The sequence below is a fragment of the Aphelocoma coerulescens genome (assembly GCF_041296385.1).
Source record: "Aphelocoma coerulescens isolate FSJ_1873_10779 chromosome Z unlocalized genomic scaffold, UR_Acoe_1.0 ChrZ, whole genome shotgun sequence".
In the NCBI taxonomy this organism is placed as follows: Eukaryota; Metazoa; Chordata; class Aves; order Passeriformes; family Corvidae; genus Aphelocoma; species Aphelocoma coerulescens.
The window spans coordinates 31,488,452-31,505,089 of record NW_027184085.1 but is presented as its reverse complement, the minus strand read 5'-3'; the positions used below and the strand labels follow the sequence as shown (position 1 = coordinate 31,505,089).

General features: G+C 35.4%; 1 protein-coding gene across 7 annotated transcripts in view; it reads left to right on the top strand.

Moving 5' to 3' along the window:
- NFIB (nuclear factor I B) overlaps nucleotides 1-16,638 on the top strand; it is a 170,730-nt gene that overhangs the window by 140,269 nt on the left and 13,823 nt on the right. For 2 of the 7 annotated variants that reach the window (XM_069002540.1, XM_069002538.1), the window contains 3 exons: nucleotides 421-586; nucleotides 4,061-4,143; nucleotides 12,920-13,008. The exons of 1 other annotated variant lie outside the window; for it this stretch is intronic. In XM_069002540.1, coding sequence (XP_068858641.1) covers nucleotides 421-586; nucleotides 4,061-4,143; nucleotides 12,920-13,008 — 338 coding nt within the window. The remainder of the gene's footprint in view (nucleotides 1-420; nucleotides 587-4,060; nucleotides 4,144-12,919; nucleotides 13,009-16,638) is intronic. 4 more of the 7 variants (XM_069002539.1, XM_069002541.1, XM_069002543.1 and 1 more) reach the window with 4 other exon arrangements.

The following is a 16,638-nucleotide window of genomic DNA, read 5'->3' as shown; positions in this document are numbered from 1 at the left end:
GGTCAAGTCTTGGTTACCCTCCAAGCCAGAGTGGTATGGCATGTGAAAACAGAGGTTTTACATCAGTCGTTTGCTCTTAATACTTCATACATTAGGGCCTATGCCTGGTCAGTTTACTCCTGCTCTCATGGGATTTTGGTTCAGAGACACAACATGAACAGCAAATATATTTTGAAACAATCTGATGCATGTGTTCCCAGGGAGGAAGAATGCTTACCAAAATGTACTGCTACCTAAGCATGTACTACCTATCTGAGAAGGGACCTGCTTTCACATGGAAATTCATAGCCTATTTAGAACAGCACATTCCAACACACAGGTGCGATGATGATGGGTAATTCTGGAAAACTCTAGGATAGGTAGGTTCCTTAAACACAATGTGTATGTTTCACAAGGCATTCTTTTGGTTTTGTTTTGTAGCCTAACAGCAGTGGTCAAGTAGTAGGGAAAGTGCCTGGCCATTTTACTCCAGTTTTGGCACCCTCTCCCCATCACAGTGCGGTGCGACCTGTGACCCTGACCATGACAGATACTAAACCCATCACTACATCCACTGAAGGTGAGGCATCTTCACCTACAGCAACCAGTAAGTATTTCTTTAGGAAACAAAAAATGTCCATCAAAGATTTGGTATGATTTCAAATTGAGGCCAGAAAAAGGCGCCTTTTCCTACTATTTGACCAAGTGGGTGCTCATCATTTTACATGGAGAGCAAACATGATCTGACTGCAAAGCTTTTCCTCCCAAAATTTCAACCAATGGATCATGTTACATGAACCAAAGTCTGTGACATGACAACCAAAACAAAAGGGAAAAGCCTGCATATTTGACCACTATTCAAGGAAAAGAAAATATGTTTTTTCGTCTGAGGTGGACATTGTTAAGACATTGAGAAGCACACCCAGGCAGTAAGGTTTTACAATGACCCACAGATGAATTCCAAACAGGGACTGGATAATTTGCTCCTCAATGAACTTTCCTACAGAAATCAAACCTTGTTACAATGTATACTGAATCCGAGCTATGATAATTGCATGTTAATTTAGGTTGTGTCATTTTTAGCAAAAACAACTGTTGTGGCAGAAGAAAATTTTAACTCCTTGTCATTGCTACCAGGGATGGTAGATCCACTGTTTTTGTTTGTCTGTTTTTTTAAGAGAAAATAACAAACTCGATATTCAATGTTTTAAGTTCTTTACTACATATAGGATCATGTTATTTATCCTATTTTCTTCAATGGAATTGCAGTTTTAGAAATAAGGAAAAATATCTAGACTAATTTCTTCCCTTCCAGATATTCATGATCAGTGGTGCAGAATGTTGCTTTTTAGTTGTGTTCTGCATTTCTGTTGTCCTTGAACTTTTATTTGGACTTGAGGTGGCCAGTGTTACCAATATTTATCAGAGTGGTGAAGATTTTTAGGAGGCACTTCCAGATTTTTGGAAAAAACGTTATCAGTCTTTAAAAGTAGTAGTCTCTTTAGGGTCTGTTACATTAAAATTACTTGTTCTAGACCTATTTAATATTTGAACTGCAAATACAGTCCCTAACTGTTGGTCTGTCATTAATGGAGACTGTATGCTTTTCAGGTGTTACACTATTTTAACCTTTCCATTAGAATCTGAAGCAGAGATGAGACTCAAATGCGTAAGATGTAAAGGAAGAAAACTCTTTAAGCATTTATTATAAAAGGGTAGTAGTAACTTTTGGAGAAACTACTGCTCAAGTATATATAAAAAAAAATTGTACAGATAGATTTATGGAAGCGTTTCATCTGCCCTTTCAGTATATTATTTTTATTAAGAGGTAGTAGAGTCTATCTGTAGCCCCACTGGTGATTTGTGGTACAGTTTTTGCACCTTTTCAGATGAGTTAGTTTTAGCAGCAAAGAAGAAGATGTTGCTCTAAACATTTGCACCAAAACAGAAAACTGAGAAAACTAAGTATACACTTGTATAGTTTCAAGTATTCATGGTTTCATTCTGCTTTGACATGATTGTGCTTGGCCTACATATCTCTCTTAGATGAGGTCAGGGTTTCTGATAAAAACTCCAAAAAGGACACAGTAACTGCCAGAACTGTTTTGGGATATTTTCTGGCAATCTGACCTTTATCATCATTATAGGAAAGCATACCTAATCTGTCCATTGTCCTACTACCAAGGGAATTATTTGGACTATATTTTCCAATTAAATCATCACCCAGTTTCTTGTGCAATTTATGGGAACTTGAATACCTGATTCCTGCTGACCCTTTAAAACATACTGGCTTAGATACTTAAAATAAGGCCTCCTCATTCTTCCATAGTAGTTTCCAAGTAAATTCTTTCCTCTACAGCCTATAACTTATAATAGAAATAATCCTTATATGCAAATTTTATTTGCATGTGCCCATATGCCTACAAGATAGTTTATAACACCTCTCCTTCTCAGGGTGTTATGATTTTCAGAGAACTGCATTAGTCTATCTCCTTGGTAAAGCCTTTTGATGCTGGATTGGTAACTTTAAGAGCATAAAAAAATGAAAAAATATAGATTGTTCATGAAGAAAATAGCGATAAAATGAGAGATCATGTCCTTCTGATATATAAATTATATATGAATAAATATAAACTGTATTATCAGTCATAATAGGTCCACCACACAGATTGTTAATAACTTAATGGGAAAATCAACAGTGAATATATTTTATGGCATAGTTTTATTTTCAGTGACTGACTGGGTCAAAATAGATATAGTTATATATTTATATAACTTGGACAACAAATTATTGTTCAACCATTTATATAACTTGGGCAATCATTATTATTCAGTGTGATGAGAATAAATTGGCAAATGATTAGCACTGCTTTTCATTCTGAAGTGCAATAACAGAATTGTTTTTAATGGGAAAGAACAGCAGGCTTTAATAATATTTGGGGATCCCTGTGGCCTCCATCATAATTTCCTTCTAGTACTGGTTAATTTTTATGACATTTTTTCAGTAAAGCCTGTTTACTGGATTTAGCATTTAAGGGTTTTTTTTTTAAATGAATGCATTTCATTTTCTTTTTTTTTTTCCGTGTGACTTTAATATTAGCAGGTCACTTTAGTAAGTACTCTCCTGTAGCTGCTCACTGGCATGCTTGTATGTCCTGTTTTAGTGGTTTTGCTACTAAGTCTTCGCCAATTTTCCAGCAAGCTTCCAGGTTGTGGTGCTGCAGGTTGCAGTGTGGACATCTCCACACTGGGAATTTGAGTAAGACCACCTAACTAATTCAATAAGTTCCACAAAAAGCCATGATAAGGTAATGGCTTTTAGGAATTACTGGCAGACACCAGACAGGAATTTGTCCTACAGATGAAGGAGCCATACTCTGTATCTAGTCCCAGCATCAGCTTCCCCTCAGAAATAGATTTCTTCAACCTTTTGTATCAGGCAGCGAGACAATTCTTTAAATAGTTCCCCTCAGAAAATATTGTTTTCTGATGTATGTGGGAATTGAATATTTACTATTCTATTGCACAGTAAGAATTAGCTCCCTTCTTAGGAAAATATTAATCAGATAGCATCCCATTACTGCAAAGAAACATTTCATGCCACATAAGTTTTTCTAATGGACGTTGTTCTTCTACAGTTGTTTGGGGTTTTCTTGGTAAAAACACGGCCTTTACAGAAATAAAAATAATATGATCATAAATGTTTTTTTTCTCAGCATAGTAATTTTGGTGATTTCACAGTTGCTTTAGATTTGTATATTGGAAATTAAAATTGAGATTCTGTAAAAGAAATACATTAATAAATAATTTGAAAAAAATTAATCAAAGGAACTCTTATTGTCAAGAGACATCATTATGATTTACACATGCAGCTTCCATTGAAGTTTATAGGAATTTACACATGCCTTTCCAAATTTGGTCCAGTATTTCTTTTGCTTTCTCTTAAAGGAAAACCAAAGACACATCCTATATATTGCAAAATCATAACTCTGGATCTCTCATATTTGTACTGTACCTGCACAAGGTAATAGATATCATAGATTGGTATTTTTATCAATATGTTTTGTTCTTCCTTAATCAGCCTACACAGCCTCAGGCACATCCCAAGCCAATCGATATGTGGGACTAAGCCCAAGAGACCCATCCTTCCTACACCAGCAACAGGTGGGCAAGTTTCACGTAGGTGTAATGATATAGAGAAGCTTTTGCGATATTACCTTCCTACATGATGCCACTGTTATCTTGGATTAGACTGAAATCTTGAAGGTTTCAGTATTTGCTATGTGAAGATGAAGTTTATTCAAAACAAACTGAAACCTTTAAAAAATATCAATTTAGCCTATGCTTTGTTTCTTAGATTTCTACCATCTTAAGGAAATTCTAATCATGTTTCTTTCAGTATTTTATTTTTCAAGAGTTTGTACATGTAATCTTTAATAGGATTTTAGGAAGCAGAATGAGGTGTTTAAAAAACAAATACAAATTTCAAAATCAGTTAAAAAAATAAACAAAACATTCAAAGCAAAACATCCGGTTTATTATTTCCAAGTTATTTTTTTTTCTTTTTCTGTCAGATTTTTAGTACTTTTCTTCATTTTAGCTTTAGAAAATCAGCTATAAAACTGAATTCTCAAGGCAACACATCATCACTTCTAGTGTAATAGGTTTAAATTGGCCTGCTGATTTCAAATGTGATAAAACCACGTTTTTGTTCTAGTTTCTTACATCATTTATATTTCAAGTAGCATTTTAAATTTCACATCTCATTAATGCTGTAAATTTAATGCAAATGAAGTGTTTACCCAAACTGTGAACATATACAGACGAGATTAATGATGGCATACAAATAAATTAGCTGCAGTCAGTAGCAAGGCCATGCACATACAGAAATGGCACATTACTAGTGACAAAAATAAATTCAGACCCTTTCGAATTTTAATGTACTTTATGATATGTGTTTGTGTTCCTCTTAGGTCTTAGCAGTAGAGCACTTGAAATTCACAGTAATGTAAAATGTTACAAGGAAAAGAGCTGAATGTGGCAATAAGAAAGAGGGTGTTAAACAGGCCTTGGTATTTGTTGTACTGTATTTTTTTTCTCAGACTTGGGTTCCTGTCAGCAGTTTACACACATTCTTGTTTCATTTTTCAGTAAAACCTACCTGTTCTGTATTTGCTGAGGTATAGATGACGTGCTTCAGCTGAAACTCCCCATCCATACCCACTCCCAGGGCAAGGTGGCAGTATGTCCATTTTAAAGGTCACCACATGCAGAGTTCAGAGAAAATCTTAAAGTTGATAATTTATTCAAAATAGTTGATGCTTTGCCAACTTTTTTTTTAACTAGTAAGACCTAAATTCAAACATCTGAACACTTTAATGAAAGTATGTAATGACTATTAATGGTTTTCCAGCCATTAGTTTCTCAATAACTTTTTTGACATATTGTTTTGTTAGTTTTTTTAACCTCTCAAAGATTTTTGTATTATGAAACGTGTTATAATTACTATAACTTTTTTTTCAAAGATACATAGTATATGCTTATTGTTTTTTAAAGCACACACAACACCTCTCTTTTTTACGCACAGTCAATATAATTTGTGGAGTTCTTGCGAAGTTTTATATAGTATTCTTTGAAATGTCTCTGGCATCCTGTTAATTTGGGGATGTGCCATAATTTTTTTCCCCTATGTATTTTTGGACACACGTTTTTCTGCAAATTGCTACTGCTTAGGCCCACTCCACCTTCTTCCAAGCTCATTGAAAGACTTAAACTTCTCATCACATGCCAGAAACTAGTAGAAGCATACTTAATTTTATCCTGGCTGAATTTTGACATATATATTGCTAATGTTCTGCATCTCTATTTATTTTTGTCTTTGTGTAGATCAAAACAGATTTCAAAATTTCAGCAGTGTCTTTGGAACATTAAAGTGAGAGAGATCTCAAAAGTCTTTGGTGTTTATATGTACTGTGCCTGATATTCCCTTTTGTGGTAAAACATGTGGTCAAATGGCATGGAAGGAAGGGAAAACTAAGTTAGATCTCACATACACTTCAGAAGCAGAAAAATTATTTAATGCCACTCTGTTAAACCAGTGTTCTCCTTTCTAGAGTATATTGCTTCATAGTCTCACTATAATGATCCCAGAGCATCAACTGGTGACCAGTGAGCTATATAGTATATTTAAAAAAATCAGTGTTTTATTGTCTTCGCTCTTAACTCACTATTCTCTTCCAACATATAGAATGGACATATCTATGTTTGCCTGAGAGTGTTTGTGTGTGTATGTGTGTATGAACGCCTACACATATGTAGAAAATTAAGGAGTATGTGCAGCTGAAACCGTTTGAAAGAACAGAATTCTCTAAGTAGAGAGGTTTTCAGATGGATAAATATGAACATATAAATATGTATATGTATGTTTCTAATGAATTAGTTGCCTTCACTCAATTCTAAAGGTATCTCAGAGACGAGGTGCCATAAAGATATAGATATAGATATACGCACATGCATATAAATTACCCAGAAGGTAAGGTAGAGCATTTAGATTGTTTAAACAACTTTAACAGAGCAAAGGTTATCCTTTGGCAAAGTAGAAATGCGATTGATTTACTATGTCCTTTCATTACTTGACAACAATTTAAAAGAGACCACTCTTCTTGTGGCAGATTTTAAATGCATTTCCTTTAAAGCAACCCATGATGAATGAAAAGAAAAATCAAGGGGTACATGAAATAAGGCAATTAATCATTTTGTATTAGTGGAGAGAAATTTTAAATTAGAAAGCCAGTGGTTTTAGTTCCAGAAAGGTCTTTTAAAAATTCCCCATACCCTGTAATGCACAGTGACCCCTCAAGAATAAATATTGTCACTGGTACTTTTTTTACTTCATTGGAAGAGTCTTTATGAAGATTTATTCTCTCTGTGTATGAGAAAAATTGGCATGTACCCTTGAGTACCTTCTGTTGCTGTTAAAAGAACCATTATATAGCCCATTTAAGTTACAGTAACCACAATAAATTTAAAAGTTACACGTCTATTTTGCAACACTCACTCACATGGAGTCCTGGCAAAGGGATAGCTTGCTAGAACTTCCTGTAAACAATTTATAGCACAGCGCACCTGAAATACCCACCTTTAGATGGGAAGCACTGAATGAAACTTTGAAAGACATTGCATAATAGGGCCAGTGGGAGAATTCGTTGTCCTTTATTGGTCTGGATACTGTGAAAATATGATCTTATGTGCAGTACTTAGTCTGTAACATTAATAGTTAGAAGGACCAGATTCTAATGGGGAATTATAACTGTGCAGTCCACTTTCTGATGCACTAACTGGTGGATCTTCCCATTGCTTGCTTTGAAATGCCAGGTATTTCTATACTGTGGCATGAATAGTTACAAAAAACTACATCTTGCTTCAGTGGCATCTGGAGAGTCATAGTTTTCTTGTAAAAAATTCATGTCAGACGTCCTCTGTCTATTAAAAATTTTTAGTGACCACTTGTTTTTCTGTTTTTGATTCAGCATCAGCTTCTGAGAGTTGCTAAGTGTTGATAATGTAACTGCACGGAGAACACCATGGGACAGGGCAAGGGAAGTGATAAGAGTTAGCACCTGAGTGAGAGTTTTTCTTAATTTCATTATTGGTGATTGAAACCAAATCAACTGCTCACTGTTCTGTATCTGTGCTGAGAAACATCCTCAATAAATTAAATAAGAGGAAGGCTGGCTAATCTTCACAGTTATATGGGTGCACCTTCTGCATTGCCCCCCCCCCCCTCCCCCAAGCTCTTAATCTGCATTTATTGAAGATTTGTGGTTTCTAAGACTAGACTAGAGGAAAAAGCAACAAACCAACCAACAGAGGAAAGTCGGTCAAATTCAACCTTCTACAAGTGGACAAAATTCCTTGCCAGATTCTAGCTGTCTGTATTCTTTTGGCTGAGTAACTTTAATGGCAAGATCATTAGTTCAGTAACAAAGTCTTAGTGCTCAGAACTCTCATGGTTACGTGACAGCATTTCTTTAGCCTCCTTGTGTCACTGTTCTCCACTTCATGGATTTATTATGGTATTGAAATGACAAACACTGGGAGCCAGGTTATGTTGGTTCTGGCAATAATGCTAGAAAGTTGCCAGAAACACTAGTCATACACTTTGCCTGTGTAAGCAGTATAAAAAGATGGATGGATGGATGGATGGATGGATGGATGGATGGATGGATGGATGGATGGATGGATGGATGGATGGGTGGATGGATGGATGGGTGGACGGATGGATGTGTTAATGGATGGATGGACGGATGGGTGGATGGATGGATGGATGGATGGATGGATGGATGGATGGATGGATGGATGGATGGATGGATGGATACACAGACGCTTGTATTTATTGCAAGTACAGAATAATGGTTTCACAAAAAAAATAAGATTTCTGTTGGAATGAATGAAATAATGGAAATGTTTTTGTTCTTGACCATTTAAATTTAGTGCACCTTGAGGCCTTGTATGTATGATTCTATTTTTAATTAGAAAACCACAGCTATTAAGGTCTGTGAAGACAATAACCTCTAGAACTTTCAAGTCACTGTAAATGGTGCTAACTAATGCTGGCCTAATTGCTGAAGAGTTAATGAACTCTTCCAGTCTTTGCACTGATAAATTCAGTGGCATGGTTTTCACTAAAGCATACACTTTCTGGGTATGGTATGTTGTATTCATGATTTTCGTAAAGATTTTACAATTATTAGTGAGATAATTTCAATGTACATATTAATAAGGTCTCTACAATGATCAGAAAACTATGGATAGCTTTTTATTTCCTACAAATGCCTTCCCTGATTCATCAGTAGAAAGTTGTTCTTACCAGATGCATCCTTTAGTTGTTAAGTTGCACAGTTGAAAATGTATTTCTCTTCATACTATTAATCATGGAAATTGTGAACTTAAATGTCCACTAACCACAGAGTGTTTACAAAATGTTTTGGGTGGATGTTGCTTTTGCTTTCAGCAGCAGACTGAAAGAAGAACACAGGCAGACTCCTAAAGAGAACTTGTCAGTAAAGTCAGGAAACAGGTTATCAACACTTAGGCTGTTTTTATTGTGTCCCTTATCATAATTGACAGTTTGACGTAAAACTGGGTCACATGATCACCAGGGAGGTATGTAAATGGCTAAGAGGTCACCTTTCACATATGCTTGCTGGAAAGGAAACACATTTAAAGGAAGTTTCAGTCAGAACAATGACAATATGCAAATGTTAAGTTTTATGGGCTCTTCTCAACTAACAGAAGTTATAGCAGTAGCCCATTACACTTTCCAAAACACAATTCTACTTTTACTAGCTATCACAGAAACTTGAAATGAGTGTTAGTCTTAGACAGCCATTCTTTAAATACAAAACTACAAAATCTCCTTAAATACCAACCCCTAAACATTATTCATACTATGATTAAAGATTAAGCTGTTGACTGTGGGTTTTTAATGTATGTGTGATTTGCATACTTAAGACACCACAGGATGGTTGTGCTTGCAAGGTGCTGTTTAAACTGTGAAGACAGCTATAGTAAAATCTAGCACTTGGGCAGAACTTCACATCAGTATGTCTCACAGCTCTGGAAAGTGCAAAACAAAATCCATTTCCTGGCACTTTACAGAACAGAAGCACTTGGTCTACTGCTCTGCTTTTCTCCAGGCCTATGTCCCCTTCCAGGCCTATGTCCCCTTCCTGTAAAGTGTCTGATGTAAATGAGGGAGTTGCACTGCCTCCCAGAAAGAACACATGCAGTGGGCTTTGTGCTCTCTGCTGCTTCATGAGTGCAGCAGTGGGGATGTATCACAGGCATCATCCTCTGTTCTTTTGTGGTTAGATGAGAGATAACTAAGAAAATCATTGATAATGTTTTGAGGATGGAAGGTATTATGGTAGTGAGGCTCCTGTGACTTGCCTTGCTAAAAAAACACAGAACTGTGGACTAAAGGTCAAGTCTGTTCAACAGCCTTCTAGGAAAGACTTTTCACCATGTCCTATGCCAAGTCACATCATTCATTTTCATTCGTAACATACATTTGAGGAAATTGGTAATGCTTTTCAGCATTTATTAGATGTAACAATTTCTTATGTCACTCTACTGAGGAATGTAAGTTTTCTCCAGTAGCTTTGAAGTAGTTTCCTGCCTCTCCTCTTCACATGTCCTGCAGAGAAACTCTTTTAGATGGCTTATAGTGTGTGAGAGTGACTGTGCCTTCTCATCTCCAGCTGACACTGTGGCATGACTTTACAGAAAGCTTTCAGTATGAACTCAGACAACATATAGCACTGGAAATACTGTAATGAAGAGCCTTACAGCCTTCCAAAGCTTGGTACTCATGTTAGGTCTGTGTGCCCAGGCTTCTTCTGCTGGGCTGTCTGGACATCCTCCAAGGGCAGCCTCCTACTGCCTCCCACTTCTTCCACCAAATGGAGCCCAGGCTTACAGAGTGCTATTAAATTCTACAGTATTTTTACCCAGAAAGCACTCAACACATGCAGGGGATGCAGATACAGACCTTGGAAGTGATATTCCTAAATCTTAGACATGCAGATCTTTCAGTAAGGGTGACTTGGGAGGGGAAGTTTTTTGTGAGGGAGATTTAAAAAAAAAAATTCCAGGCAGGTTAGTTTTTAGAGGCTGCTGTGTGAGCCTACCGAGAAGGGTGGAGCAGCACTTTTTGATGTTGGGAAGGTGTATTTCAGTACAACTAATACAGCCCTGGGCTCGTCATAGAACCAGCTGTCATGCAAACCTGCGCTTCTCCAAGGTGTTGTCAGTACTGCAAGCATGGCACAGCTGGTGCAGTGAATAGCACTACAGTACTAACTATGAGTCTCGTGTAGCATGAACCTTCATATATCAGCTTACCTATAAAATGCACATGTTGCACTATTACCTTTGCAGTATTTGGATGTAGATGAATTGAGGTACATATGACCATATATGATAAGAAGCATGTCATTTCTAACATTTATGAAATAGGTTTCAAAAGCTTTGTGGAGCTTCCTTAATGATAAGTTTAACACATTAACTGTATGTGAGGAAGGTTTTCATACAGACTAGGAAGAATATAGTGATTTAGTGCAGAAGCTAATTTACTAAAATGTAGTGTATCAGTCTCTTACTGTTTTCCCCAAATGGCAAATGAAATTAGGTTCTATATAGCAAGCTAAATGCTTGCCAGATTTCTGAATTAGACCTAAGTGAACTTAATAATTTGGTAACACTAATTTTGTGATTTTACTATATTTTTAATGGTCTTAATCAGCCAAATGGCTTTTATTCATAGATTTTATATTTTGTAAAAGAAGCAAAAGAGTGGGATGGGTGGGAGGGTTTAACCTTTCAGTCTTTTGTTTCAGCTGCAAGTGAGGTTTTATAGCTAAGTTATGAAGCTTTAAAATATGCATTTGTAGTGAAAATGATGACATCCTTAAGGATAATAGCTGAAATACATGTACTGTACATTGAATAACTGGGCTGACATATTTTATTATGTTTTCATTATTAAAATCAGACTTAGAATCCTGTTTTGTATAGTGACTAAATCAAATGTTTACTTACCCATTTCTTAAAACATGTTTAATGTATTATTCACAGTTACCTCTAGCAAACTTTTGGACTGCATGTTTCCTTTTCTGGTTAATTTCATGTGGTTTAGTCATGCTTTTAATGGTCTTTAGAAGGTCCCGTGGAGTTCTTTAGATAACAAACAAGAAACAATCCCTATGAAAACATCAAAGACTAACATTTCCATTTCTCAGACCTTAACAGCAGGAAGCTTATGAGTCTAACAGCCAGACAGGGTCGTGTTTGCAATATTGTCTTGTCCTCAGCATTTGTATTTTTCAGGAAAGGACTGCAATTAATCGTGCTCCTGTGAAAACAGTTTATTGTAGTTTGCTTGCTGTAGCCTGTGCTATCTCAAGAACATGAATATGGATAGAGAAAACTAAAATTCATTGAATGCAATTAAACTCAGCAACATTATCTTCAATTAAGAGTGTTTAACCATATATAATAGTACAGCAATTTATATAAACACGATTATACAGAGGATAAAATGTATATTTTCTTCAGAAGCCAGATAAGCTCACTTTCTTAAAAATAAGCAGCATATATTTTCAATAAATCTGGTAACACTATTGGGCAGCTGTTAAATAAACAGAACTGCAGAGGGTTGCTTGAACAATCTGTGAAGGCAGAACTGATGATTTGAGGAAGAATTTGTTTCAGCTAACATTTAGTACATTCCTCATTATATTAAAATGCAGTAAAGTATTTTAAATTCTACTTTTCTGAGTCTGAAGAAGATTAGGTTATTTTGTCGCCTCTTGCTAAGTAATACCACTTTCAGTAACACTAGGTTAATAATCTTCAGTTACAAAATACATTTACTATTCTAAAATAGCAAGATAATGACATACAGTTTGTTTAATTTGGGCAAATTTTCTGTAAGTTGCATGTCTTCTATGTTTCACAAAAAGCATGCTAGAAGATATTGATTAAATTTTACCTTTACTCAATACACATTATATAGAGCATTGCTTAAAAGCCAGCATAATTATTTCCTTTCTTAAAGTATCTCACTATTGATTATTAACATTTCCTTTTATTCCAGCTCATTTCGTAATCTAATAATGGCTAATTGTTATGTGCTACACACTAGTTACTCTTTTATGCTTTATTAATAGAGGATCATATTAAAGTAGCATTATATTAAACAAGTCTATAGGCATTTATTTCTCAAAATAAGTTTTTTTTCTTTGTTTTATTTTTTAAAGTTACTTCTTGGGAAAGTAAGACTTTTGCCATGTACAGTACTAGTTTGCATGTGTTCATTTAAATACTAAAAACTGTAGTATGCTCGATCCATATCTGACTGCTAGGTTTCAATTGACAGCTGAGAATTTGTGACTGGACCATGAATCAAAACGGCAGGCATTTATACCCCAGTGCCAGTGAGGATACATTGGGAATTACTTGGCAAAGGTAACATTTTAATTATTTCCACCCCTACACCACCTCTAAAAAAATTGCATAGAGCTACAGTATCTGTTTTAGTGGGCCTCCAGAGGTATATGTGACAGCATTATGATCAAAATATGTGTGTAACATTCGTCCTATACACATTCAGGTTATCTTTCATGTAAGCTGACTTTAGACGGTCCCTTAATGTAACACTTCAAACAACATTATGCTGTCCTATGCAAAGGGTTTGCGAGTTGAAGGAAGTACTGATCTTAGACTTTAAAAATGTCATTTGCAGTCATATTTTTGGGACCTTAGTGGTTAACAGAAAGAAAATGGTGCTGTTAGAGGTATAGATGAGTATAATAATAAATGGGTGAGGTGGTGGCTGTTTTTGGGCAAAGAATTACTATTATTATTATATTATTCATAGAAACATTTCTTACCAATTGGCTGGTGTAGATTTAGGTCATTAACTTATACATGAAGGTAAGATATAAACCATCTTATTTTTCAACTAAATAACAGAATAATTAGGAATGATTTACAAAAAAGGAGTTTCTTTTTGTATGAAAAAAAGGGCCAAAATAAACCAAACAATAAATCCCATTAACCTTTGGTATATTGCTAATTTATTAGATTTTACGTCTCTTGGTATGTAGTGGGTTATGGTAACAGTAGAAGGTGTGTGTCTATCTAAATAGGGCATATAAATGAATTGTGTTATTTTGATACATCAGTTTTCACCTATTTAATGTTTATGATTATCTGCAGCACTCAACACTTAACGAGAGCTGTACATGTAAAGCTTGTAGGTTGGGAGCCTATCAGATGAAGTATTAGCCAGTCACTCACGAAATGATTTTAAATATTTTTTTGAAATTTATGTGCACATGAAAATATATGTGCTTCTGAATAGTTAGTGTAAGTATGTGTGTAATTTATACGTATTATGTACAAAATGCCTTTTGATGCTTGTACTGACGGTACTATGGATTGCTAGAAGTTTTGGGGCTTTTGAGAATCAATTTGGAAGGGAAATTACTGAATTTGAAAATTGGTGCTGTTTATAAATCTGAAGTTTAATTTTTTTGTGTTTTGTTTTGTTTTGTTTTGTTTTGTTTTGTTTTGTTTTGTTTTGTTTTTTTTTTTTTTTTTGTTTTTTTTTTTTTTGTTTTGTTTTGTTTTATTTATTTTTTTTTAAATTTTTCTTAATGCTTTGAATTTGGAACAATTGTGGTGGCAAAATGAGGTCTTGTCATTTCTTTCCTTATTTATTAAATAGTACAATGGAAAATTAACTAATGGAGTAATCTCATCTCCTCAAGGGCTGTGATTCACGTTACAAATCCCCATCATACAGTAATTGCAGAGTTTTCAATGTACTGCCAGTAGTGAAACCAAACTGAGCTTGTATAGCGCAGAAGGGATGATTTATTCTCCCACTATGAAGTGGCATTTTTCAGGGCATTGACAGGCCTTAGAAAATTATATCACAACTACATATCTAGGAACATCCTCATGTGGTTTTAATCAGTTCTCACTCGAGCCCCCTTTAAAGCAATGCCAGTTATAGTGGTTGAAGCACTGTCCTAGCGTTTGCTGACTTCTGTTTTTCAGTACCATCATAAACCCTGGGCATAAACTGTGTAAACAAAGGAAAAGTGAGGGAAAATATTTCTGGGTGATGACCAAGAAAATTTTGGTGGTGAATGCTCCATGATCCATCCACTGTTACAGACCAAACTGCTTTGCAGGTCATTCCCAGAGTGCTGCCTTCCACTGTGGCCCTGCCAACATACACAGGCACTCCCAGAAGAGCCTAGGCACAAATTCTGCCATGGGCATTTCATTTGAGGCCTAGGTTATGCCACTTGCTCTTGGATCACACACAGCCTAGAAGGACAAGAAACAAACTTTTCTGCCTAAATAGATAGCTTTTAGGTGCTAGGTTTTGAAATATGACATTCTTCAAATCCCACTGAAATGAGGACCTAAGAAGAGAAATTATACCTGCACAGGCTAATGAGCAGTGAGCCTTTCTAACACTAAAACTAACATTGAAAAATGAGAATATATTGCAAAAAGAATTGTCACACATTTACAAGGAAACATATCCCAGTCCAGACAAGTTTCTGCAACCCCAAATGGTTTGATAAATTCTTGATTATGTGATTTCCTTAGATCATTTTGATTGTTCTCAATTTGATTGTGCTCAATCTCACCTTTTACATCAGGCTTTTGTGGTTAAGTATACTGATTTTTCAGAAGTTATTGACCTCAGGCAGGTGAAAAAGTTGGCAGTCCATCAGCATTAGTTGCCCTGTCTCTACAGATACCAGCTAGCAGAGATGGTCAGGTTGAAGGCTTTGTCATCAAGAATTGTTAGTGAACCACACCTTGGAAACTTGGGGAAATTGGATGATGAAACCTTCTGTTATTTCTGTGTTCTTTGTCTTAGTAATAGTTTCCTGTCATACCTCATTGTAGGTACAATGCATAGATTTCAAAGTATTTTTTTAAAATTTGTTTCCTTACAAATTTATGTATCTGTTGGTATTCAAAGATTCAGGTCTAAGTCAGTAGTGATCTGTATGCAAAGGCTGAACTTTGCAGAAAAGAAGAGAATATGAATAATAAAAAACATAAAAAGGAACAAAAAGCCATGAAACTTTGGGTCACTGATAACATTTTCTACAAAACCAGAAGACTTGCAGGGAATAGTGATAACAAAAAATAGATTAAGACTGAATAAAACATTGTACTATCTTTAAAGGAAATACTTACATTAAATATTCTGTGAGCATCCTAAAAAACACAAAAGAAAATTGAAAAAACCTCACCCCCGTTATTTGGTAATGTATTTAGAAGTAGTAATTTTTAATTTGCTCCTCATACCCAAACCATCTACAGTTTTTGTTTGGATTTGTTTGGTTCCTTTGCTTACTTAGAGCATTTATGGTGCATATTATGTCTTTATATGCTTTTTTATATTTATTTGTTAATGTATTTTATTGTGTCTGTTGAGCTTTCAGCACAATTTAAACACATCAATAGAAATAAATTCTCCAGCACTTTTATGGTCATTTAGGTAATTTTTTTGGTGTACATGTGAAGAAGATACTCAGAACCATTAAAAAACACCAAATCCTTATTTTTTTGGTAACAGTACTTCTGTTTACCTGGAGACAGAAGGCAAGGGAAAGCTGTGAAAATCTGTAATGCTCATTTAGGAAAATACAGTCTCGGTCACTACATGAGGGCAAGTTTACGGAAAAAGTACACTTAAGAAATGAGTGAGAGTGGCAAAAAGTGGGGTGGGTGTGTATGTGAGGCTGATAGCATGAGTTTGATCCTAAATCTAAGCCACTCATTACACCACTGATGGTATTTCCAGTACGAATACTTATAAAAGCTGGCATGATGGGTCACTCCTAGACCGTATGGAGTATTTGCAAGCCCTCCACAGACTGTTAGCAACTTTTCATTGCCAAAGAGTACATTTCAACTCGGTTATTGACAAATGTACTTTTATTAATGTTAATTCTTTTAACAATCATTCTGTGTTAGTTTTATACGTTAACTGTTTAACATTACCTTTACAGTATCCAAGGAAATGGACTAGGCTAGAATTTCATGCTTTCATTCTGT